The 27,020-nt window shown below is 44.8% G+C and overlaps 1 protein-coding gene across 6 annotated transcripts in view; it reads left to right on the forward strand.

Annotated features, from left to right (window-relative positions):
* The window catches only part of DLG2 (discs large MAGUK scaffold protein 2), a 1,462,668-nt gene that overhangs the window by 675,140 nt on the left and 760,508 nt on the right, over positions 1–27,020 (forward strand). For all 6 annotated transcript variants that reach the window (XM_034759045.1, XM_034759046.1, XM_034759048.1 and 3 more), the window contains one exon: positions 4,213–4,374. In XM_034759045.1, coding sequence (XP_034614936.1) covers positions 4,213–4,374 — 162 coding nt within the window. The remainder of the gene's footprint in view (positions 1–4,212; positions 4,375–27,020) is intronic.

Raw genomic sequence — 27,020 nt, forward strand, 5'->3', positions numbered from 1 at the left:
TGACTGCCCCAACCCTTATCCACACCCCCGCCCCCAGACAGACCCCCCGGGACTCCCATGCCCTATCCAACTGCTCCCCGCCCCCTGACAGGACCCCCAGAACCAGGACCGGGGCCGCTGCCCTGGGGCCCGAGCCGGGCCGGAGCCACTGGGGCCACCGGGCGCCGCTCGGCCCGGGCCGGAGGGAGCCGCTCAGCCAGGACCGCGCCTCCTTGGAGCTCTCCTCCTCGTGCCTCCCCACCCCCCCAGCTTACCTGCTGCTGCCTCTCACCTGCTGCTGCTTCTTTTCAGACTTCCCGCCAAGATCTGATTCTCGGGACGCAGGGGAGGGAGAGGAGCAGGTGGGCGGAGCGTTCAGGGGAGGGGAGGAGGGGGAAGACAGCTGCGGGGCCGGACAGCGTGGTAATGGGGGGATGGTGGGAGACGGGAAGAGGCTTTGGCTGCCCAGCGGTGCTTGGCCGCCGCTTTTCTGTCTATAAATAGCCGACCGGGGGGAAATCCCGGACATTTTTAGATTTTTAAAAATCCCCCCCGGATGGCTATTTATAGACCGAAAAGCCGGACATGTCCGGGGAAATCCAGACATATGGTAGCCCTAGAAAATGGGACTCAGGAGCTTAAATCACTTAGTTGCTTTTGAAAGTTTTACCCTACATTTATTTTCCTTAACTATTCTTGGTATTTTGTTTAGGTCTGACTGTGTGCAGGGAGTGAGTAGGTGAGCCTGCACTCTGGTCACTCACATGCTAATTAGTGACCCAATAGAAGCTGATTGGGGTAATTATCTGATCAGACTGGTGGGCTTGGTGGGGTAAGATCTCAATTGGCCCCCGTCAGCCCAGGGCTGAGAAAAGGCACAGGAAGGAAGTGCAGCGGGGAGAGGGAGGAACAGGGCTAGTTGAGTCTAGTCATACAGAGGCCTCTGAGTAGGGAGATCTCTGTTCCCTTCGGGTGCTGGTCAGAGGGCCTAAAGCTTGGCAAATATTGTAAATAGTTGGAGACACAAAGTACTGTGGTGATACTGGTGAAGGGGAATTGAAATATTTCACTGAGAACACAGCCCGTGGAGTCCCTACAGTTTCTGCAAGGAAGAAGATGGAAGTGGAGTCCAGGCCCCTGTTACAAGGTCGAATGTAACTTTATAACAGGACTACATTTTAAAAAGTTTGATGATATTCTTGAATCACATAGACTAAGAATGGATTAAAAATACAAATCGCTAAAGCAATAGCAACTTTAGCTAATTTCACTGAGGTTTTTTTCGTCTTTAATTTAGGATTTCAATGAAAATGGATAGCTTTCTTGTAGTGATCGAGATTACTTTTGATTTGTAGTGTGGGATTTTAATGGTAGATTGAGTGCTTTGTTGTAAATATCTTATAAACTATCAACCATGTGTTTCTGTTAAGTAATGCAGTAACTAAAATTATGGGCTAGAACAGGGGTTCTCAAACTGGGGGTCGGGACCCTCACGGGGTCGCGAGGTTATTACACGGAGGGGTTGCGAGCTGTCAACCTCCACCCCAAATCCCACTTTGCCTCCAGCATTTATAATGGTGTTAAATATATTAAAAAGTGTTTTTAATTTATAAGGGGGTCGCACTGAGAGGCTTGCTATGTGAAAGGGGTCACCGGTAAAAAAGTTTGAGAGCCACTGGGATAGAACATCTTCTCTGCAGAAGCTGATAAAAATTGTGAAGATTTTCTATACTACTCAGGGACTGTATTGCTAAGCTGTGTGTGAGCTCCACATAAGTATCGATAATAATAAGTGCTAGTATTACCTATTACTTAGTGCTCCAAGATCTCAGGATGAAGAACACTTAGTAAAGGATGGTAAATATCCTCCCCACTTCTTGGTGCAGAAGTGACTTTCCCAAGATCATGAAGTAAGTCAGTGACAGAGCCAGAAAAAGAACTTTGGTCTACTGACTCAGAGATCATGCTGCCTACACTGCCTAGGACCAATTTTTGGTTTTGTTTTTTTCAGCTACATTGCAGTAGCCCGCATCATTGCAGTATGCAAGTTTCTGCTGCCTGGCACAATAGCTCATCCCCAACCTGTAGTTGACTTGTTTGAGTGCAGCACACTACTTGCCAGCTGTTCAAAGAAAAGAATCTTTCTTTCACTGAAAATTTTGACACTTCAAAAATCCCTCGCTGTTCTAAAGAGGGAACAAAAAGTTAGAATATTGAAAACTTTTGTGAAAAAATGTTTCCAATTGGAAATGTCTAAATGGCAAAGTGACACTTGACCAAAATGGAACAGTGCAGTGTTCCGAAACAAACTGAATAATTTTGATTCAACTAACTGAGCAATTGGAAAATGTAGACTGAATCGGCAGGTTTTTCCCCACAGAAAATTTTAATAAACCCACTTTGAGTGGAAAATTGTTTGGTCAAAAGAACGGCTCTAGCTTCAGTGTTTTCTCAGAGCAATAAATTAGGACAAAACTTCAATCTCTACTCTGAGAGTTCCTGGGTTCCAATAAGCATGCTGTGTCTGATCTGTCTATATTCTTATGACACCCATTACTATAGTGTCTGAGCACCTGTTTGATCATATTTCTCAAGGTGCTGGGGCTTCCCTGAAAAGAGAAAGTGTCATGGAGATAATGTAGATTTGTGCTTTGAGGGTTTCAGAAGTCAGAACCAGAACCTTGAATTGGATCAGGGAGTGCATAGATAGCTGATGCAGGCTCTGAATCAATGCCATCATAAGGAGGAGACTTAAGAGATGGTTTGTGAACCAGTCATGGCTTCTTCACGGATGTCTTGCATTGACACTGATAGAGATGCAGTTGTCCAGTCTGGGAGCTATTGTAGCAAGGGAGATGAGATGGCTCTTGTGTTATGCAGCTATTTCTCAAAGTTTTGTTTAAACAAATTGCTCATTATATTTATGGCATCAGTGTGGCTGGAAACTTTCCTTAAAAGGGGTGCATTAGAATTAGTAGAGGATAATGGATTGCTTGGGCTTTGTTATCTGTGTGCCAAGGCTTATGGCATTGGTTGGAATACTGTCTATTAGATTGGTGGCTTTTTGCCAAAATGATCTGCCTGGTGCCAGTTACTGTGTATGTTCCATAATTGCAGTATATGGAATGTGTGTGTGTGTGTGTGCATAAAGTGTTGCAGACATAACCCACAGAGGGAACAGAGACCAATTCTTGCCCGTTGTGTATTTTGTAAATAATCGGTGTATGCCGAGCCCTTCCCTTATGCCAGAATGAGAGTTTGTGAACTGTAAACTTTTGGAACAATGTGTATACCAACAGCACACACCTGAACTCACCTTTCAGTGGATTGTGGGGGCGCTTCATAACATCTGATTTTTAATGTCTTCATGAATTAACATAACTTTACTACTGTATATCACAATTTTAAAATAAAAGTGAGGCCTGAATTCCAAATGGGAAATGGAGAGAACGGATTTTCAACAATATCTTCCTCCAGTGCCAAAACTCTTGTGAAATTATGACATGCTTAGTTTTCTGTTCTAACCTCTAACTTTGTGAGAAGGCCAGTAGGTCCAAGTACTCATATATATATTTTTTAAATTTGATTTTGAGTCTTACAGAATTACTGATCTCTTAACTGAAAGCAAAATTTCACAATAGCACCATATCCATCTACTTTGTGCCAAAGATTTCAAGAAGCCCTGTAGCTTTCCCCTAAGTCCTGACTGAAAGAAAATAGTGCCAAATAGGCTGGCCAAACTTTACAATGTTTGTTTGACTTAGGAGAAGTCATGTAACCCTTCTAGCCCATGGCTTCCCCATTTGTAATATGGGGACTAATTATACACCACCCCAATTTCCTGCCCGTAAAGTTTGTTGTGAGCCTACCTCATGTTTCTAAAGCATTTTCAGATCTTCTGATGGAAAATGTTACAGAAGTGTAATGTAATATTATTCTGAGGGTTTTGGGTTCTGGACCAATGTCAACTAGAGACTAAGATAAGATCAACAGGTTTCTCTTTCCCTTACGGGGGATTTCAACCCAAATCTCTGAAAGTAAAAGTCTAGTGCATCAATGCAATCTACTACCAAATCTGCCTCTTTTTTGATGAATTGCTTGGAAACAGGTTGTTTCTCTTGGGTTACTGATTGGGTGGAGGTTGGGGAGCTAATATTGACTAGTGATCTATAATGATATTAAAACATGTGTGGTGTTTTCACAGCTGCTTATTATTCTTGTTTTTTATCCTAGAAGTATCGCTATCAAGATGAGGATGCCCTGCACGATCATACCTTACCTCGTTTAACCCATGAAGTGAGAGGACCAGAACTTGTTCATGTGTCAGAAAAGAACTTATCTCAGATAGAAAATGTCCATGGATACGTCCTGCAATCACACATCTCTCCTTTGAAGGTAAGATGAAGATTCATTATGGCTTTGGTCTTAAAACAGGTGGGATCACTTGTCCCACAGTCCTGGAGTAAGATCGTTTTGTCCAATGGGCAAGTTGCTATTTGAAATGCTTCAGTGAAGTTTGATTGTTTTGTGGCAGGTCTTTAAAGCTTGGTGGATATTGTAGAGTAACAGGTTATTGCTTTGCAGGCACAGCTTTATATTAGAGTTGTGAGAGCTTGGGGGGAAATGGGTATTGACAAGCAAACCTTCCCTTTTATATAAAAGGGGATGAAATGTTCCAAAAAAGTTCTGGCATTGTTGTTTTGGCATGACCAACTTTCTCTGTCCTTGCTCCCAAGGTACAATAAGCTTGTACTGTCTTTCTTCTCATCTTAAGCCTGGTGGCAAGTTCCATGTAAACTTTTGCATGAAGGAAGATTTTGTTTGCCACAGTTGAAATCTTTATTGCTGCAGCACTTGTTGCTATCCATGTCTTTGTCATTGCGTGCTTTGTGATACGTGTCAGTCGTTTAAAAAATATGGAGATGCTTTATCAGGTGCATTTGGGTTCACTAGCAATGCAAAAGCTGCTCATCTGTACGCGGGAGTTAAGTTATTTTTCTTTGTCATCCCAAAAGAATCCCATATAATCACACACACTGTATGCTAAGAGATGAAAGGATGTAGTTTCTGTTTGGACTGGGAAGAAAAAAGAAAGATGGTAGGCTTCTTAGTTAGAAGTGTTGATGTTCTGGTGGATTTGTTACAGGTGATGACTCTAGCAGTTTACAGGTGACAAATGTGGTTGACCTCCATGATACTGTGTTTGGGTTATGGAATGGGAGGAGGGCCAAGCAGTGATTACAGTATGGTGGCAAGTAAGAGGCTATTTTAAGATGTGTGTAGGTGGCGGTCAGGAAGGTAGAGCGCCTTTCCTCCATAGATTGGCTTTGTGAACCCATCTTCATGCCTCTGGACTGCTGAAGGTACCGCTTTGTTAGTTTTTTGTTGTGTATAGGAACTGGGTAGTATCCCTTTAAAATAGTTCAGGAGCCCTCTAATGGGGCTCTGTCTTCTATTACCAAAGCAGCAATATGTAGCTAGGCCTTTTCTGTTAATGTGTCCATAGTAAATACAGGTTTATTTAGAGCCTGACTGCAGTGGCACCCGCAGCAGTGTGCGCATTGTGCACTGTGCATACCACTGACAATAGCAAGGAGGAGCAGCGTTGGCTGCCCCACTCCACTTAGATTTGGTCCTGCCAGCCATCCATTGTGACAGGAAGGCGGTGGGGCCAAATTTAAGAGAGTGGGATTGGGTGCCCCCCATGCACCAGGTCACAATGACACTCACTCACAGCACTGATTTTGGCTCCTCCACACCCCTGCATCCACACTGCCATGGGACTAGCTCTGCACCAGAGTTCCCTCTTGGGGGCATGCCTGGCCTCATCCCTCTTCCAGCAGCCAGTGTCTCTCTGAGGGATGAGGGGCAATACTACACCTGAGCAAGCTGGGCTGGAAGGTGGGGAGTGAGCATGGCTTGGATTTGGCGGTCAATCCTCTGGGACCAGTGGCTCCGCAGGGATTGACTGCATATACCATTGAATACATTTCTGGGGGTTCTGCTGCCTGACCGTCTCTGTGGTTTCCTCATATCCTTGAAGTTGTGTAGCGAACACAGACACAACAGTTTGTATTACCCTATGGGGGAGTTGTGAGGTAAGGCGTTCTGGCCCTTTATGGTATCAGGGATGGCTATTTTTGTTTAAGCAAGGGAGATGACCTCTTGTAGATAAGGCAAAGAGACAACCTTTATGTACCTTGAAGATGGAAACTTCTCTGTAAGGTCACCTGACCCAAGCTGCTAATGTGGTGATGGTGGTAGGCAAGCCCAGTGCTGTGAGGTGGGTGGAGGAGGAGAGTAGTTCCAGATCGGTGGAGCTGCCCTTTAAAGCCTCTCAGCCCAGTTCCTACGGTGGTAGCAGAAGGCGCTTGCTACATGGAGGGAGTGCAGGGAGGAGAGGGGCTATGCAACACGGCTCAGGGCCGCCCAGAGGATTCAGAGGTCCTGGGGCAAAGCGGGGGAGCGGACATAAAAAAAAAAGGCACCACCCGCTGCGGCACTTGTACTCACTAGGCTGTGCTCCAAGTCTGCGGTGGGTCCTTCGCTCCCTCCACATCTTCGGCAGCACTGAAGGGACAGCCACCGAAGTGCTGCTGAAGTCCCAGAGCGGGTGAAGGGCCCGCCGCCGAAGACCCGGACCACCGCCGGGTGAGTAAACATTAAAAAGGCACCTCTAGCCAGGGAAGGGATTCTAGGCCAGGGCTCGCGGAGCCCCTCCAGGGCCTGGGGCAAATTGCCCCACTTGCCCCCCCCCTCTGGGCGGCCCTGACGCTGCTTGTATGCCCATGTCGACTGCAAGTCTCCTTCTGATCCTGTTTAAGGGTCTCTGATTCTGTACTCTCAGGTCTGCTCCTTACTATGGAGTCTCTCGTTTAGACTCTTGCCCCAGCTTCTCACTTAGTCATGTACGTCTGCATACGTCTCTTGCTGTTTTCTTTTGCTGGTTTCTAAACATTGGCTCCATTTTCCCTGGCTGTCATCCCCTAAGTGTAGGGAGGGCCTGGAAGGGCAGAGTAAGTCATGGACCCATAGTTCTCTGGTTCTCTGACAGGATTGTCTGACTGCTTCTTGCACTGAGTGTTGTTTCTCAGCACTGACTTGAAAGCCTATTCAAAGGCCTCTTCTCATGTTGGGATCTGAATGCAGGAGTAGCATCATCTGCACAAGGAAAGGCTAACCAGAGTAGTTCTTACTGTACTCTTTATTCTTGGGCTACACAATTTCTGTATTCAGATTAATTCAGTTTCATGATTTCTTCCAGGATGTGCTCTTCTTTCTCTTCCCTCCATCCTCGCCTGGTTCTTAGAGATGCTGCATCTATAGTGTATCACTTATTTCTGGTGAGACTGACTAAATGTGATGGAGCATTCCCTCTTTCAACCTGAGATTGAGATCCATGTGCTTTCAAGCAGTATGTGTGTGAAAGGTGTCGTTTTGGCTGGTGAACTAAGGACCTCCAAAGCTAAAAGCATGAACTGTCAATGCTCTGTAGCAGGGGACCGTAACAACTCATACCCTTTTCGGATTGGCATGGAGAGGGACCTGAAGTGTGTTACATGTGCTTCTAGAGAGGCGATAAATATTTCCTTATAAAGGTCTGGAGGTGTAGATGTGACTATAGTATAAATGTTCATTTTCTCTCTCATAGGTGGTGGAAACGTTGAAATATTTCCTTACCAAGTAGAATTCCAAGTACTGGGGTCTTAATACAGCCTGTCTATTGTTGTGTCAGGAGCAAGAAACTGCTGACAACTGCAGTTGCATAAATCTGTCAGAAAATTCCACTGAGAGTTGTTTTCACTGGAAAATTTGATCTGTCCTGACCCAGTTTTGTGAATGCAGGTCACAATACTTGGTGCAAAGAAGAAACGTGTAAAAGGTAACACAATCACAAGTTCACGTCAACCAGGCGGGATGAAGGGATTTATGTCTGGCAAGCAACCCAAGTGGAATGCATGAAGCCCAGGAACTATGGTGGGTTGCTAGATAAAGAGTTAAATATTTGACCGAATAGCCTTTAAATCATTCTCTGAGTGGGATTTCACAGTGGGGTCTGTGGCCCCAGAATGAATGTTTTTATTTGAATTATTTGACTGCCTTTAGTCAAATAAATCATTCAAATAAAACATGTTTTTAAAGTGATAGAATGATTTGCACAGTTTATTTTCTTTTGAATGGAGAATCATGAATGATATATGTGACATATGTAATTAATCTCATTCAGCGGTGACGGCAAGAAACTGGATTTTGTTATCACAGAACCAGGCCTTATTTTAAACTTTATATCTCGATTTTTGATAAGCTGAAAGGCGTGAGTTTGAAGGAGGAAGAAGCCTCTTCTTTGCACACATTACTTTTATTATTCTTTCAAGGAGGAAATCTGCCATGATTATATGAGCTGAAAATTGCCTCTTGCTGAAATATCCCTATGTGGTTTGTTTGAGCTTGACGTTTAGTATTGAACCTCTGTGCACTTGAGGCCAGATACTCAAAAGAGCTCAGCTCTACTTTTGGCACCAAAATAAGTGACCAGATGTGGGCCAGAAGTGTTCCAATAGTGGCTGCTGTGCACGTCTGAAAATCTGTCCCTTATTTAGGTGACTAAATGGAAGCAAAGTTCTATTTGAAAATCTGGTCCCAATTGTAAGTGCTGAACACTTGGAAATTTTGGCCTTGAGCCCTTTTGAAAATCTGTCCCCCTAAGACACTGTTGTCAAGTGTGATGGATGCTGTATTGGAACTTGGATAGGGTGTGAGACACTGATGCCCGCCACCCTTCAGTGGTTGGGTATCATTCAAGTATTTAGGGTCTAGTTTGCAGGGCCAGCTCTGGCTTTTTTGCCGCCCAGGCAAAAAAGCCTCCCGCTGCCCCCCCAGCACGGCAGGGGAGGGCGCCGAGCCCGGCCTTGGGCCGCTCTCCCCGACTGGCCGGAGCACCGGGGGGGTGGGCGGCGAGCCCGCCGCGGCTCCACTGGCGGCCGGAGCCACGGGAGAAGGGCGGAGATCCCGGCCAGGGCTCCGCTCTCCCTGGCGTCCAGAGCCCCAGGAGGAGGGCGGAGAGCCCGGCCGGAGCTCCGCTCTCCCCGGCGGCCAGAGCCCCGGGAGGAGGGCGGCGTGCCCGGCCGGAGCTCCGCTCTCCCCGGCGGCCAGAGCGCTGGGGGGAGGGCGGAGTGCCTGGCCGGGGCTCCGCTCTCCCTGATGGCCATAGCGCCGTGGGGAGGGCGGTGAGCCTACTGCGGCTCCACTCTCCCCGGCGGCTGGAGCCGGAGCGCCACGCCGCGCCGCCCCCGTCCAGGTGCCGCCCCAAGCACAAGCTTGGTGGGCTGGTGTCTGGAGCCGGCCCTGCTAGTTTGCATGAGCTGGGACACAATACGTGTTGGAAGAAAACAGAAAAGGGCATTCCAAATAGTATGTTAAGTCATAGCTTTTGCACAGCCCAGTAACGCTGTCTATTTAAAGGTGCTTCCTTTACGTTTAACAATGTTTATCATGTTTTTTGGGTATATAGTTTAATAATTATTTTAAGAATACTCCCAAAGCAATAAGAAATCCATGATGTGTGAACAGCTTTTATTTTCCACTCTTTACAAGGAAAATGAACCTTCAAGGAGCACAGTTTACTTCCACTGTTTATCATGGTTCTCTCTCGTTTCATTGTGAGTCTAGATTAACCTCAAATTTTTAACATGAACTTCGCTCTTATGTTTGCCTGTAGAGTGTATTGTTCACCTATGCAATGCTATCGATATAGTCAACTAAAAAGCCTGTGTTAAGAGTGCTAAGGATGCACAGTGAATCCCTCAGTAGTAAGAAAAGGACACTATTTAAGGTTGCCTGAGCAGCTTTAATTCCGTTATAATGTAGAAGCTTAAAGGAGCTTCCACAAAACCCTTGCTTTGGCCTGTTCACTGAGAATGAGGCACTTTTCTATATTGATATGACTGAAATGTTTTTTGTAACACATTGAGTTTAATAAATTGTGTTGATGCCCTAGCTTGTGTTAGAAAAATGAAAAGGTCTCAGTCAAAAATACTCATCTTGTAGTTTTCTTCATTTGACACTAGATGGTGGAATTTGCTGGAAATCTTTGGTCTGGAACAGCAGGCCTTCACTAACCAGTTATTGAGAAGGTTTTCAGCATATGGGTGGGCCGTGCTTATTTAATAGAAATGTAAGGAATGGTATGTTAAGGATTTACTGTACATAGTTACCTTTTGGATCCATGCTTTGCTGAGAAATCTTTTGGCTATAACATATTTCACTGTATCTAGTATCCAGAGCTATACATTCTCTCACTCTCTAACTCCCATTTTTTAAAAATTCCACCTGGGAATAAGATCTAATAAGTGTTCATTAAATGAGAGAGAGAATTCTTAAATCTGCTTTGAATACTTGGTATTGGCTGTTTTGTTTTCTTCTATCTCCCTTACTTTTAATATGTGAGTAGCTCTTTACAAATAAACTGAAAATCTTTGTTATATCTCATTGATTGTATGCATATTTTAGATGTCCGGTTTTCCCAGTCCTTCCCTTTACTTCCTGGTTTAAAGCAAGAGCTGAGTGTCGCCTTCTGGTGGCATTTGATACAGAAGAGAGCATCCGAGCTCTGTGCTAGGATCCTTTCTGTAGAAAAGTTCAAATCCCTCTCCTTCTGTCTCTTCCTTGACAGTCTCACTTGCTGGAAGAGGGGGGGAACTACAACCTTAATGCACATTATTTATTTTTAGTGCAGGTGTGAGGTACTGTCTTCAGTCTTAAGGCAAACTGTTGGGTTGCCAACCCTTCAGGATTGTCCTGTAGTCTCCAGGAATTGAAGATTAATCTTTAATTAAAGATTGCCGTGTGAGTAAACCTCCAGGAATATGTCCAACCAACATTGGCCAGCCTACAGACATGGAGCACAGAGAACCAGAGGACAGTTGTAGTAATGAAGAAAGGGAAAAGGGGCCCTGATTGGAAGCCGTCCTAGAATTGTGTGGCTGGGGGACTGGGAGATCCAACTTTGCTAGTTATTTAGAGGGCCCTGAAAATAGGCCAGGCCTATTGTTGACAGGCCAGGTGCTTCTCAAGAAGTGTCACAGATAAAAGATTTGATGCTGCAACTACTAGTAAGAGTCAGTTCCCTCCTACATGGTCTGGTAGCAGCAAACTCTGATTCCACTGCCTACTTTCCCTTTGTGGTGGTAACAGGTAGAGCCCTGCGTGGGACTAGTGTAGAGCCCTGCAGCAGGACTGGGATCCCATGGGTCCCGCAGGACCCGCTGCCGTATAGAGGGCAGGTGAGAGTGGATATTACGGGGTAGCACAGGAGCAGGTTTAAAAATAGTCCTGCACAGGGCTCTAGTAACAGGCTTCTCTTCCCTTGCTCCTTAGAGCCTGCTGCTACCACCAGGGAAGAGTTGATGTCACTTGGCAGTGGTCATCCTGGGCCTTTTTACAAGTACCTGAAATATTGTTTCACTCCTGTCATTCACCCTAGTAGCTGCTGGTGGTCATTTCCCAAAACCACCTTAACAGTAAAGGCAGAAAGTGGCCTAGAAATGCCCAGGAGTTGCTTAGTTTCTTGTTCAGATGTCAGTTTTGTTTGCTGTAGAGCATTTCATTGGAATATGAGCTCATTTTCACCCTCTAAAATCTGTTGTTTGGATAAATGGGTACAGAACTTGTACATTAATCACAGTACTTCAATTTAAGTGTCTTATGATTAAGTCACGTCTTGCAGAATGAGAAGTTCTGATAGCAAATGCAGGGAGAGAATAGTATAGAAAAAAAATTCATTTAGCTGGAAACATTCCTCTTATTCTGTATATTCCTTTCCAAAGAGCTAGGCAGGCTTGCATTTGAGTTGCATTTGGGGATGTAATTTTTGTAACTCTAACAAATGTTCCCTCTTACAAGTAGCATGGAAGAAATGATCAAATTTATCAGGGGCACATGCTTTTCCTCTGATTTTCAATAGCAAATTACAATTACATAGCACTGCATGTACTCTGGCACAAATTTTATTTATTTGTATGTTGCTATTCTTCTAGGACCTTTGCATGCTTAAAATTTGACCTTGTCTAAGCTGCCTCTTTGTAACATGTTCTGTTTGCTCTAAATGTCATAAATCTGTTGATGACTTATTGTCCAGCTTAAATATTCTTTGCTGAGCTGCCACATGTTAATAGTACCTTCACTAGATGATGATACAGTTAAATCTTAATTGTTCAGCTTTGTTATCAGAAATTCATTTCTTTCCCCTGAATCTCAAATTCATACAGAAATTGAAATTCATTTTTCTTCTTCCAGTGATTGCTCATGTCCATTGCATTGTAGGTGTGTGTGCTCACCACGTGCACCAGTGCTGGAGGTGTTTCCCTCAGTGGTATACATAGGAGACCACCTCTGGCGCCCTCTGGAGTGGCACTCGTATGTGCTGGGGCACTGCCAGCTCCCCCCTCCCTCAGTTACTACTTACCGCCAGTGACGGTGCTGGAATGTGTCCTTGCCTCAGCAAGCTTACTTCTCTCAACTGTGTCTAGTTGTGAACTCTTTCTATATAGTTGTTAAAAACTTTTATAGTTTTATAATCCCCTTAGTGTTAGAGTTAGTAATAGTTGGTTAGTCCTTTGCCTAGGTCCAGCCATGCCCCATTCCCCGGGCTTCAAGCCTTGTGACTGCTGCAAGAAACCTGTGACAGTCAGTGATCACCATAAAAGCTGTCTGAAGTCGCTCATGTGGGTTTCCTCCAAGAAGAAGTGTCGCATCTGTAAGAGAAACAGAAAAAGAAGTGGGACATTCGTCTTCAAGCGCCCTTGCACTGGCATCGAAGCTGACTAGAATGGTCTCTGCTCTGAGCAACGCAGCCTTGATGTGGAGCGCGCCGCTGGCACCGACCCCCATCCCCTAAAAAAAAAAAAAAGAGAGGCCGGGAGAGGGAGTTCTTCTGTGTGCTGTAAAGGGAAGGAGAGAGCCAGAGGAGAGCAAAGACTTGTGAGGGGCAGCTCTTTCTCTCTGGTCGGTGGCCAAGCTCCAGCAGCTACTGAGCTGTCGAGCCCCCTTCAAGACCCGCCCGCCACCCTGGAGAGCGGCGCAGAGGACCTTGGCGCCTGGCAGTGACGTCCATGCCAGAGGCCTTTCGGGCCACTAAGGACAATCTGTCCCCTCCGGTGCCGTCCACGCCAGCTACTGAGGTGCCCAGTTAGGGGGAAACCTGCCCTGGGACGCTTCCAGAGGTCTCGGCCAGTGTGGCACCACTCCCCACTGCAGAGGGTGCTCTGCTAGCGCTCACCTGAACGGCGCCACCAGCCCCTAGATGCGGGTCGGATGACCTGCCAGAGTGCCCAGCATTGTTCCCAGTCTCTAGGCAGTGTTCACCGGGATCCTGGCATTGATCACTAGCTGTCTGGCACAGACCCTTGGAGGCGTGTCACGAGTCCCCAGAGCCCTGGTGCCCGGAGCATCCAAATCGGTCTCCAGGTTTGCGATACCATTCCAGAGGGTTGGTATGCTGGTCCCTGGAGTCCCGTCACCAGTCTCTGGTTCGCCAGTACGGATCCCCATGGGCACGTCGACGGTCTCCAAGACGTTGATCCTCTCGCTCCTGGTCCATGGAGCAGCACCATTTCATAGTGTGAGCCGTGGCTCGCCGGGGTACCATCGCCAATCTATCTAACGCAGTCACCGGAATCATAGCAGTGAGAGACATTGTCCCGGTACGGCTCTCTCCGCAGACCTCCGCTAGGGAGCTGACAGGAACGGGGTAGACAGGCGACATCAGTCCCATCCTGGTCCCCCTAACAAGCCTCCCCATCTCAGGCTCTGAAAGCGAGGAGGAAGACCTGCCCGCGGGCCAAGGCCACCTGCCGGGGGCATGGGCATTTCCTTCTGGGCCCCTAGGGGGTGCATGGCCCCAGGGCCAATGGCCAACCCCCTGGCATCTGTGGAACTCCTGAGCATTTCCCCAACCATCGCAGGGGCATCAGTCGGTCTCAGGGGCATCGGAAAAATGGTCGGCCATTCTCCTGCCCACCCCCTGACTTGGAAGTGGAGTCAGAGGAAGCTCCCCAGGGACAGCCATCCCAGCTGAGGCTCCCCTGGCAGGTATTTTGCTTCATTAAATAGGATACAGGACTTTTTACGAGTTTCAATGTACCTTCTTTCTTTCATCTTCTACTGTACTGTGGATATGTGTATACCATCGATCTATATCTTTGACCTATGTCTTTTAAATATAAAAATCCAAACAAATATTATTTAAAAACAACCCACAGATGGGTTCAAGCCTGTTTTTGCTTTTGAGGACAGAAGTAGCTCAGAATGTTTTCAATTCTGTTTCAAGGCAAGATGAACAGCTAGCTAGTAAATCAAGTCAATAGTATGATAAATAAAATCTCTCTCACTCAATTAGCTTAATGTGGGTAGGAGTATTTCCAAGTTTTGCAAACCCAGTTTTATTAATTCTCTGAACAAAGCACTATAGAAAATGGTGCTAAATCTTGATGTCCTTGTCCTGCTGAAGAATAGCTGGTATTTTCCATTACCATTTCTGATGTAGTCCCCTATTTCATGCATTTGATTTTTGTCCTGCACTATTGAATAATGGCGTCTCTCATGAATTATGTTGTGCAGACAGTGTCTTGTTATCTTTCCAGCTTCTGACAGAGTTAAAAAGAAGCCTAATAAAATTGCTTCTGTCAGTGGATGATTTAATTGGCAAAACCTCAGCAATTTAAGGTAAACCACAGGAATTGTAGCTGGTTTTTCTGCAAAATAAATGATGGCTTATGATGGGCAATAGAAAGCAAAGTCTGACAGTTTCAGAATACTACTAGCCCATCATATGTTGTAAGATTTGCCTGAAGAATTGATAAACGAATTTTTCATTTTCATCTCAGAGGAAAATACTTTTAGGCTATGGATACTGTTCATTTTATAAAAGGCCTTCCAAGTATTACAGATCTTTTCAAATATTCATCTGAACATACACAGTTTCGGGAGATTTGTTCCCTGTTCGCTTTCTTCTGGGTACTGTATTTATTAGGATTAATTTAGCTGTGCTACTTTATTGTTTTGTCAGCTATTTGATTTATCTTTTTAAAGATATTCAGAGTCTGTTTCCTGGTACTTTATAGCTGATACTGTCTCTCCTCCACCTGCCCATGCTTAATTTCTATAGAATTTTGTATAATGCTGATCCCTGTAGAATTTCTATTTGCTTTTCTGTAATTCACTGAACAGTTCTTTATTTTGTATAAGTTTGTCATGTGACTGCCTATGGAATGCAGAATGTTTAGGGAATAGATATGTTACACGAGTTACTAGCTGCAATATGTAAAATAAATCAGTTGAACATCCTTTTATTTCCTTTTTAATGAGTGAGAACGGTTACAAACATTAGATTTGTGCGTTCTTTCAATTCCCTATTTGTATCTAGGAGTAGCTTGGCAGACAAAAAGGTACTTGTATGTCACATAGGCTGGCCTTCCAAATGGTCAGGCAACCTCCTGAAACAGGATCTGCTCAGGAAAATGAGCCAACCCAGATCCACTAGTGGATGGCTAATTTGGATAAGTAGCTCAGTGGAAGTTAGCTAAGGAACATCTGAGCCTTATATAGGGTTATGAGGGAGCAGGCAGGAGCCCAGAACAGAGAGAGGAAGCTTCTGAGGGGGAGAGAGCTCCTCAGGGGAGCTGGGTAGGAAGCTATTCCTACTGGTGTCTTCCTGGAGAACAATGGGTATTGGGGAGAGGAACAGCTCCTAGAACATGCATTCACACGCACACACCCCTCCAGAGGGGAGCGACCACAAAGCTCTCTTGGCAGGGAGAGACCGAGACCCTTAGTTATCAGTGGAGGCTGCAGAGCTCCAAGCAGTGAAGAAACCTGGGGACTTACAGCAGAAGGCTTGTTTATATACCATATCAGGCAGTTGATTAAATAAACTAGACCTATAAAGGAGCATTGCTCACTCTATGCAAGTCTCATTGAGCTATTTGAAAGCCTACGAGGGGAAAATGAGGTAGAGACATGACATAACAGTTCCACACCAGACTGCCAGTGGGTATTACTTTATAATATGCTGTGAGATCTGCTGATAAAAAAGCTAGATAACAGCAAGGTATTATTAGGCAAACTATAACGCAAGAGATTTGTCCCAGGAAAGTCAGCTACCTCTAATGTCATTTGTTTCCCCCAAACCAGAATATAGAAATGCTCTCCTGGATAATACTTAGTCCTGCCATGAGTGCAGGGGACTGGACTAGATAACCTCTTGAGGTCCTTTCCAGTCTTACGATGCTATGTTTCGATAGTCCTTTCAGAGCTCCGCTACTACAGAGACTTTACCAGGCTGTGTATTTTGTACTGAAAAGCTGTGCACCAGTTGTTCATGGGCAAAAGCAGGAATCCTAGAAATCCGTTTGCCATGGGGAAAAACACGGAATTTGCATTTTTACAGAGACTCTTTAGTTTTTACAGTTTGTGAAAAAATAAAAACATATACAGTAGAACTCCATTTATCTGAGCCTCCATTATTCAGCTCTCCATATTAACCAAACCACCAGCTGCCAAGGGATGACCGCTCGAGCCCCACCACTGTTAGCTCCAGGTGGTTGGAGTTCAGTTAATATGGAGAGTTAAATAATGGAGGCTCAGAAGAACGGGGTTTGACTGTATATCAATAAAATATTATGTTCAACTGATACCTATATATATATATATTGTGGCTAGGGAAACTGAAGTTCAGAGTTTCGATTTAATTGCAGAAAAACCTGGGTTTTTATATTTTATTTGAGAATTTTGAGTCTTTTTGTCACGGAAAACTAGGATCGCTGGTCATAATGGATACAGATGCAATTTTTCATCAGTAGAAACTACATGCGTTCATACCTTCACATGTATACGAAAAATGTTCTGTGATTTCCCAATGAAAAATACAATTTGAGGAAAGGATAGAACAAACTATAACAAATTACAATTCCTATGATTCCTGTGGGGCAAAACACAGCTGCCTCCCATATGTAAAGAACAGTTTAATTGAGCAATAGACTGCTCAATATTTACGTTAGTTCCTCTTTTGTTTCCATGCCCTCCCTCATCAACGTTCTACTTTTCATGGTGCTTACTTTAATCATACAGTTGTAATAAATCCATCTGGAGCTTGGACTACAACTGTCATCCTTTAGTTCTTAAAAACACAGGCTATCTATACTTGAGCTACAAGATATCCTTTTGCTGGCTAGTGTTCAAAACTGAATTTGAGAACCCATTTAAATAATTGCTGCAGGCATTATTGTTCTGTTCTATTGTGGATGCATTGTGAATTGTGGATGCAGTTCAGTGGTGTTACTTGAAATGCTTCTCAAGATGTGAGTTTCACAAAGGTTTCAAAAGCTAGGCAGTTTCTCTGTGTAGTTGGGGTCTTAAAATGTATATATTTGACTTAATTGTTTAATCTACTGTCCATTTAATAACACTTCAAAAAGATAAGTTATTGCTGGAGCTGGTAGAATAGTAAATTATATATTTGGCTTCCACTGATGTTCCTGTAGTATATTTATTGAATAATATTTGACCATCTATAGAGCTGGTTGAGGATCACAAAATATTTATCATAATTTTGACATACTGGTGAAATTAATCTGATAACATCTTTGCCAAGCATTGTACTATGTGATTAGCTCTACTCTTTCCTGACGTTTTACTTTATTTTTTCTTCCTGTCTCCACTGTACTCCGCTCTTTTTCTCTTAAATCACAATGCGTCCTTTTCTAAGTTGTCTTCAATGTCCAATTTCTGTCCCCCCACACTCCTCCTCACCCCTCTTCTCCATTGCCCTGCCCCATATGCATTGGTGCATCCACACACAGATCTTGGCAAGTTTACTAGCCAACCAATAATCACAGGGTTAAAACAGCTAGCCAAAGACAGACAGACAGACACACAGAGTTAGAAGTTCTAGTTATTCAGAACAATTGTACTCTACCCATCCCTGCATGTTCTGGCTGATACGAGATGATATTTCAGCAACTCTACCGTTCCCACAGCCTTCATGTTTTTGTTCATCTCTCCAGTTGCTCTTTCCCCCCCTAAGCTGCAACAAAGTAAAATAGACCCAATTCTTTCCAGTCTCCCAGCTTTACCCTAGAAAACGGATCCGTTTTCACTCTGCTGCTGCTTATGGAAACTGAACAGCAGAAGAGGCAATGGCGTTGGCAGACTCAAGCAAACAGTACCTCATTGGTTATGTTCTTTGTGCTTGGAAGGTGTCTTTTACAACTGTAAGGGCTAGAAATTAATGGCATTCGCCAAGGAAAGTTTCCTGCCTGTTGTGAGTGAACTTTTCAAGGCCTGGCTGTCATGATAGTTTAATAAATAATAAATAATAAACACATATACTGTACTTCTGCTTTGGATTTGAAAAGTCCTCAGTGATTGACTTTGTGATTTCAAACTTAAAATAATCCATTACAACTTGCTAATTGACTTAATAAAACGTTTATCAGTGATAGCACTAAGGTGGAAAAGCTGATGACAATAATGTTGTTTTCAACACACAAACAAATTTCCACTTTGAAGTCAGTCACAAATCATATCTTTGATCAATAGGTAATCTGATCTCAAGCAGAAAGCCAAAATACATAGTGAGGGCAAATGGGGTGTGGTGATAAGTGATATTAATTATTGGGAAGTGGGCAAAATCATACAAAATTAGCCAGTGGTGTAGTAATAGTGGGATTTTCAGTGAGCAGGTTTTGAAGACCACATTCTCTTCTGATTTCAAGACTTAAACTGCTGCTGTTCTCTCTAGCAGTTTTTGTAAGCTGTTGGTGCTCTCCTGGTATTTTGCTGGCAAACTTCTTGTGCAGATCTGAGCTGAATTAGCGGCTGTGGCTGAAAGCCTCTCCTCCTCAAAGTAAATTCGGATTTTAAATTGAATAGCTGATGGCATGTAGCTTTAGTTCCTTCTCTGAAAAGCCTTACTAGTCTTACGGAATCCTTGACATGTCAGTGTTCCATTAATGCAAATGAAAAGGAGTGGAGTAAGTTGTTGACAAGGCTTGTTCTGCAGACATCAATCATGAGACCTTCTGAAAATCAGGTACAAGGTGTATCAAGTTGAGCACCCCAAAATAGGTGGCTACTTCTCAACATTTTGCCATTGTGATTAAAGCAGAGGGACTGGGAGTTGAGAGGACTGGATCTTAATCCTGCTTTGTCACCGTGGCCTCACCTATGCCATGAAACTGAGCCATTTCTGTCAGTGGATCCCACCTCGCTGCTGTGGCGCCTCCTGCTGGTCGTTCTGGGAATTAGCTCAGTCTTTTCACAGGGCGCACTCCTCTGGTGGTTTCTCGCCTGCCATCGCTTCTGCTCCTCACCTGCGTCACCTCAAGGATCGCGGCGTCCTCTTCAGGACATAGCCCGATGGCCATGCCCCATTCTGTTCTCCCCTCTCTTCTGGAGGAGCCGCAGTCCTCTGTCCAGTCACTCACCTCTGTGGCCGACTACAGCCCAAGGTTCTACTAGCCACTTGCCTTGGTGGCAAACTACCCCTTCACTGGCCACTCCCCTCAGTGGCAAGTGGGGGTGGGGGAGCGGACCCAGGCCCGCCCGCTAATCTGGGTCCTGACCCAGGGACCCTCTAGGTGGTAGGCATGTGATGTGTCTCTTTCAACCCCTACCGTCCATTTCCCTGGGCTACTTCCCCATAGCCCTAGCACCTTCTCTGCCCCTGTATCCAGGCTTCAGTCTTTCAGCCAGTCAGATGGGAGCTCCCTCTCGCTCCCCTGACCTGGCCCAACACTGCTCTGTCCAGGGTGCTGGCAGTTCCCTCAGCCCTTCAGGGACCCACTCCTTTCTCCCTGGACTCCCAACTCCCAACGGACTCCTCTTCCCTGCAGCTCTCTTTATATATGGGCTTGCTCTGCCCTGATTGGCTGCTCCTTGCAGCCCAATACTGATTGGCTATCTGCTGTGCAGCCTCCCCAGAGCTGTTTTTAACTCTTTCTCCACCAGTGTGAGGCAGACACCCCATCACACGCAGCAACAGAGCAAAACATAGTTGAGCTGCAAGCAATGATGTTCAACACCTTTCTCAGCAGCTGTGGTTTAAATTCTGCTGAAACCATGTTGAACACAGCTTGTCCTTGTCTCCACCATGTTCTGCCAGATTCAGTCCTGACACTCATGGACACAGTTTCAGTTTTATGAACTGTTTGTGACCTGGGGTAAATCACACAACTTCACTCTGTTTCCATTGCCCAACATGTAGAATGGGGTAAATAGCCCCTCCTTCATAACATGTTTTGAGCTGCTCTAATGAAAGGTGTTGTCTAAGTACAAATCACTGTTGTTGATATTTGATCATTATGTGATTTGAGATAGTATTGGCAAATCTACATTTGTTACTACTATAAATTCTGAATGTTGAAATTCTTTTTGTTTCCCTTTAGCCCTCAATCTGCAGGTAGTTTCCAGACTGTCAGTCAAATGAATGCTGGGGAGGAGGAGGAGGTGTTTAGGGGAAGTACACCTTTTATTTGAAGAGACCCACAAGAAAACAGAGTCTTTTTCATACTAGAGTTACAAAGGAGCAGAATAAATGCACATTTGCCTGCCAAACCCAGAATGTCTTAAATACCAATATATATATATATATATATGACCAGGTTAAGCAATATATATTTAATAGCCAGCCATAAGTTTTAAGACTAATTTAATATAAATGCTTTGTCACAGATTAACAAAAGCAGGGCATTAAAGTTTGACACCCTATCCTTTGCTGCCATGTTTTCTTATCACAATGGACTGAATCAATGATTGAGTTTCTGGGCCACATCTTGAGCTGCTGTAAACTGGTGTGACTCCATTGGATTTATGCTGATTTACACCGGCAGAGGAACTGACCTTGACTTAATTCTTTACTTGCTCCTTCCTCATCACTTGGTACATCTGCAATGTTGTTGTTTAATTTTATTCACCTTTAGTATTAGCATACTGTCAGAAGAAATAAGTTTAGAGTAAACCTTGTGTCTCAGCAGGCACTGAGATCAAGGCTCACCATTTTTAATGCAAAGTTATAACGGTATCAATATAGATTTTTCTGGCAACTAGGAAACCATTTTTACCCAAGTTATTAGATTAAGAAGAACTTGCTCATAATTTAGTGCTGCAGCTGTAGCAGAGCCATTGCTGGAAGATTTTAAGTAGGTGAGATATTAATTAAATTCTACTCAGTTTTATCTTAGAATTCAGAACGAGGTTGCACACATCTAGTAGCCGTTCCTTGCACTCCCACAGAGGATTAGGAAGGGAGACACTCATAGAAATATCAACCTCCAAATGGTATATGCTGGAGTATATTGATACAAGTGTGGATTTAGGAAATATTACTTACAAATTAGAGCTATAAGCCTGAAGAATCAAATTGCCCCCCTTGTGTGCCCTCTGTTTTGAATGACATCAAGAGTGGTTAAAGAGAATTTGACCCAAGCTTTAAATAGTAAAGCAACCTCCCCACCCCACCACCACTTGGTTATTCATTTTGAAGACTAGGAGAATGTAGGGTGAAATCCATTTCTTCTTCAAAAAACCTGAGCATAAAGAGCCTAATTGAGTTAGGGGGCCCGTTGCCTTTCAATGAGATATGGGCTCCTAACTTCCTTGAACTAGTTGGAGAATACCAGACATTATATGGAAGGATGGGGGAGAGGGCATGAACTTCACCTTATCTGGGGCCAGGGCATTCTACTGCTGAACAGACGCCCATCCTTATTTTATTATATTGTGTTTATAGGTTCTCATACTGCCCTCGTGACCATAGTATTGGAACACCTTGCAGTAGTGCATTTATCAACATGACTAGCTGTTATGTATTTTTTTCTCCTCCTTTCCCTAGGAAGAGGAGAGGGTGCAGTGCAGTGCATTGAGTGCATTTTTTTTAAATATAGATGTTGCTGTGTGTTCATATTTGAGAAGGTAGTTCAAAGTACTGTGCCTTGCACTTGGATTGGAACATGGCGAGGTTTGTGATGGCCCTTAGTTCATGGGAGAAATTCATTCTACAGACCAGCCCTTAAGAAAGCCATGTCTCCTGCACAGATGAGCTTTACCCTTACTGTAGAGCATTCCTTGGCCAGAGAAGCATAGTAGTCAACTTTGGCCTTCATCCCAGATCTTTAAGTGGTCTTTTAGATACATAGGGCCCAGGCCATGGTGGAGTACCTTGAAGATAAGGTCTTCCTTATATTCCTTCTTACCTTTGTTACTACAACCTATGGACTAGACTAGTGGTATAGCTCCTCCAAGCCACTTGCCTGGGGTGCTGAGGCCACTGGATTCCCAAAAGTGCAGAATCCGTGGATATTCCTTGGCCCCCTCCCCTTGAAGCCTTTAATGATTGACTATGCAGGACTTGTTCAGACTTTATTTGGTACAACTTCTCTCCCCCCCCCAATGATTATTTGTATTGCAGTTGAAACTTGAGTCTGTAATCTTGGATCAAAGTTCCATTGTGCTAAGTGCATTACAAATACAATGCAGGTCTTAAAGTGGTGCAGAGTTCCTTTTCTTACAGAGAAGATCCATTGAATTTAGTAGGGATACAAATAATAGGGCTTGATAGACATTAACCTAAATCCCTATAAGACATCATCCCCTATTACATTCTTTCCATAGGTTGTTTTGAACTTTCCAATATGATTCTAGAGCTGGGATAGGATTTTCTGTTCAGTTCTGTAGGATGGTTTAAAAAAACCTATAGAAAGGCAATCTTATAATATTAAATTGTACAGGATCTTTTCCATAAAGGCTGTGCTGGTCCTCTGCATCTGCGACATGAAAATGTAATATAACATTTGGAAAAGAAATCAGAGATAAACTGAAGAAAGCTCCAAGAATCCAGCCCCTTCTGAATTAGAGGAATCATTAGGTTGTTTAGTGTAGAACATAAATCCATGACTAATGTACTATTGCTTAACTAATGTGATAATTAATTCATGGCATTGATTTAATTTTGTACTTGTGTTGTTCTGACTTGGTGAATGTAGCTATAGCTTCCAGCAGGTAGGCTTTTCAACATAATCTGCATGACGCTGTCTAGAAGCAATTTATTTTCTTATTGTTTTATTACTGAGTAGTGGCTGGGCTCGGTATTCTGGTGCAATCTGACTGAACAAGCTGCTAGCAGGTAGTTCAATGACAGAGGAAGGACAGTTGCAGGGTAGGTATAATGTAATTATGTATGCCATGCTATATCATCTCGCAGCATCTCTGGGTCTCTAGTGGCATTTGAATCAATGATTAAAAACATCTCATTTTAATGAAATGAGAAATATTTCATTAGATAGAGTAAGAAAAATCAATATGACTGAATTTGTGAGGTTAAAATCCAGAATTCAAAAGAATCCTCATAATCTAGTTGTTAGATCTTCATTCCCCTAGATCAGTGCTCTAGCTGCTATCTCTTCGACTACTGTCTGACTTCCTCCAAGTGACTTTCTACTCACTTTGAAAGGGAATACTTTAAAACCAACCCAGTTCTTCCCCCGTCATTCCTAGGGTGCATTGGGATCATTAGAATGGTTGGCACGATGTGTTTATTGTAAAATGTAAACTTTATAAAAGTGACAAAAGATAATCAAATCTAATGGCAATAGATTTTTATTTAAAAGCTATGGGCATTATTGCTGGTGCTGGTGTTTCTGGCATTTGAATTAGTGATGTTTGAATATAGATTCATTGTTTCATTGATTCCAAGGACAGAAGGGACCATTGTGACCTGCAACCCAACGGAGCTGGGGATGAGGGGTTTGTGGTGTGGGAGGGGTGCAGGGCTGGGGCAGAGGGTTGGGGTTTGTGGGGTGGGGCCAAGAATGAGGGGTTCAGGGTGCAGGGGGCTCCGGGCTGGGGCAGGGGGTGAGGGTGTAGGCCATAGACCTTCCCCAGAATGATTCCTAGAGCAGATCTTTTAGAAGAACAATATCCAATTTTGATTTAAAAACTGTAAGAGTTGTCCTCTTGTTCTGCATCTGCCATCTATGGAGTTTGCTCTGTTGACTGTACTTTCTGAGGAACAAAATGTAGATGTTGACAGTTTATGTTGAACTCTTCACTGTCATTTTGATCACATGATCTGGGTGATGAACTCTTTTTCTTTACGACAGCTGGAGCCATCTGTCCTTTTTTCTTTATCCAATTTGACATAAATAGTCAGCAGGCTCTGGGCCCAGCAGTTCTCTAGCTGAGAAATGCCTGTTGTATAGGTGTTCATAAGCTCTCTTAACCTTTTTATCCACTTTGGCTACTTTCTCCATGTCTGGGCACTTTGGAGATGGATTATTTTCCAAAGTTGGAACAGTTCTGAGATGCTTCCTATAAGGAGATGTGCTGGACTATATCCAGCAGCTGCTTCTGCTGTTGATCTGTAACTCAGAAAAGCGAGGAATGAATCTTCCTGCTGTAGGATTTTCTTGGCTCTCTGTACAGCTCTCTGACTCTCCATTCACTTGTGGGTAATATGGGCTGCTAGTAATATGATCAAAATCATATTTCACTTGGAATGACTTAACTTCTGTAGTAATTTGTGCTCTATTGTGCGTCACTAGTTGTTTTGGAATACCGAACTAAGCAAAAGTACACTTCAGTTTTTCAATAACACTGCAATGTATTATGTCTTTCAAGTCCGTTATTTCTATATACAGCACATGGAAAAACAGTCTACTATGACCAGATATTGATGTCCTCTGAATTTGCATAAATCTGTAGCTAGTTTCTTGCAGGGTCTCTCTGGTAGGAGTGTTTTGCACACTATATGGTTCAGCATTGTCTCCTGGGTTGATTTGTACTGGATCTCCTTTCAAAAGTCCATTATCATCAAATCCTCCAAGTTCTCATACCTTTCTCATTAGGCCCATCGTAGCTGCCACACAGGCTGAGAAGGTTGTTGGTCTTTGATCATTTGATCACATGCATTCTGAATACATAGCTTCTGTCTTTGTAAATTGTTTCTGTGGTGAACTGGCCCATGCGGTTCTGAATACCTTCAGGGCTAGTCAGAGCTGTGTCAGATGACTTCAGCTCTCGAGGGGTTGAAGGTGACTGTAAGTCCCTTCTGAGGTTTGGTCTACACCAGTGGCTCTCAACCTTTCCAGACTACTGAACAGGGGCAGCAGGTTTGTAGAAATTTTGGAGGAGCCCATAATGCCCAGGGCCTGTCCCCCCCCAAACTCCACTCCCATCTGCCTAAGACTCTGAGAGGGAGTTTGGGTGGGGGGAGGAGGTCTGGGGTGCAGGCCCTGGGCTGGGGCAGGGGATTGGGGTGCAGGACGGGTGAGAGGTTGGGCTCTGGAAGGGAGTTTGGGTGGGGGAGGGGGTCTGGGTGCAGGCTCTGGGATGGAGTTTGGGCGCTGGGTGCAGGCTCTGGGCTGGGACGGGGGTTGCAGGCTCTGGGATGGAGTTTGGGTGTAGGCTCTGAGCTGGAGTAAGGAGTGGGGGTGTGGGAGGGGGTGAGGGATGCAGGCTCTGGGAGGGAGTTTGTGGGCAGGAAGGGATGCGGAGGGAGGGGGTGCAGGCTTTGGGAGGGAGTTTGGGGATAAGGGTGTGGGAAAGGGGTGGGGTGCAGGCTCTGGGAGGGAGTTTGGGGGTGGGAGGGGGTGCGGAGGGAAGCAGTGCAGACTCTGGGAAGGAGTTTGGGGGCCGGAAGGGGTGCGGAGGGAGGAGGCAGGCTCTGGGAGGGAGTTTGGGGGCCAAAAAGGGGGGTGCAGGCTTTGGGAGAGGATGGGGGTGTGTGGCGCTTACCTGGAGCTCCTAGGCAGGATGGGCCGGGGGGCCTCCATGTGCTGCTACCCCCAGGCACTGCCCCTGCAGCTTCCTATTGGCCACAGTGGCACTTGAGGCGGGACACAGACCCACCCCGCCCAGGGGCAGGCTGCAGGGAGGGGCCAGAGGTGAGTGGGGGCTGTTTTAAATGGCTCGAGGGACGTGGCGGGGGGCGCCCAGGGGCGGAAGGGAGGGCTGAGGGAGAGACCCAGTCTCATATAGTGCTGGAACTGGGCCCATGGTGCCTGGGCACCAGGGGCCTATAGAACTCGCCGCCCATGCTACTGTACCCCTTTCAGGAGTCTAATTTGTCTTGCATATCCCCAAGTTTCACATGACTTAAAAACTATTTGCTCACAAAATCAGACATAAAAATACAAAAGTGTCACAGCACACTATTACTAAAAAAATGCTTACTTTCTCATTTTTACCATATAATTAGACAATCAATTGGAATATAAATATTGTACTTACATTTCAGTGTATAGTATATAGAACAGTATAAAACAAGTCATTGTATGTGAAATTTTAGTTTGTACTCACTTCGCTAGTACTTTTTATGTAGTCTGTAAAACTAGGCAAATATCTAGATGAGTTGTACCTTTTGGAAGATCTCTGATGTACCCCCAGGGATACGCATACCCCTGGTTGAGAACTACTGGTCTACACTTCAAACTTATGTCCATATAACTACATCGCTCCGGGGTGTGAAGCAATGTAGTTATACCAGCCTAATCCCTAGTGTAGATAGTGCTATGCTGACAGGAAGGTTTTCTCGTAGACATAGCTACTGCCTCTTCGGGAAGTGGAGTCCCTAAGCCGACAGGAGAGCTTGTTCACTAACCTCTCCCCTAAGCGCAGCTGTGGCTCTGTAAGTTTAGAGAAGCCATAAGATAACTAGGAGGTCAGCTCCAGAGTCAAATTTAAAGTCAATAGTCTTGCCAAGAATATTTAGTTTCACTCTCCAGGCAGGTTCTGTGTTATCACAAGTGATAGATCCCAGAAACAATGGCTCTTGAGCAGGGGTGAAAGTAGAAATAGGGACTTACCGGTACAGGGCTGGGTAGGGGCCGGCTCTGGCCCCCGGAAGGGGTGGGGGCTCGGGCGGAAGGGGCGGGCATGCGGGTCAGAGCCAGCCCCAGCCTGCCCTGTACCGGTAAGTGCCCTCCCCCTCCCCCGCTGGGGTAGCAGCAGCAGCTGGGGGCTCCAGCAGCAGTTTAAAGGGCCCAGGGCTC

Source organism: Trachemys scripta, chromosome 1 (assembly GCF_013100865.1).
Source record: "Trachemys scripta elegans isolate TJP31775 chromosome 1, CAS_Tse_1.0, whole genome shotgun sequence".
Classification (NCBI taxonomy): Eukaryota; Metazoa; Chordata; order Testudines; family Emydidae; genus Trachemys; species Trachemys scripta.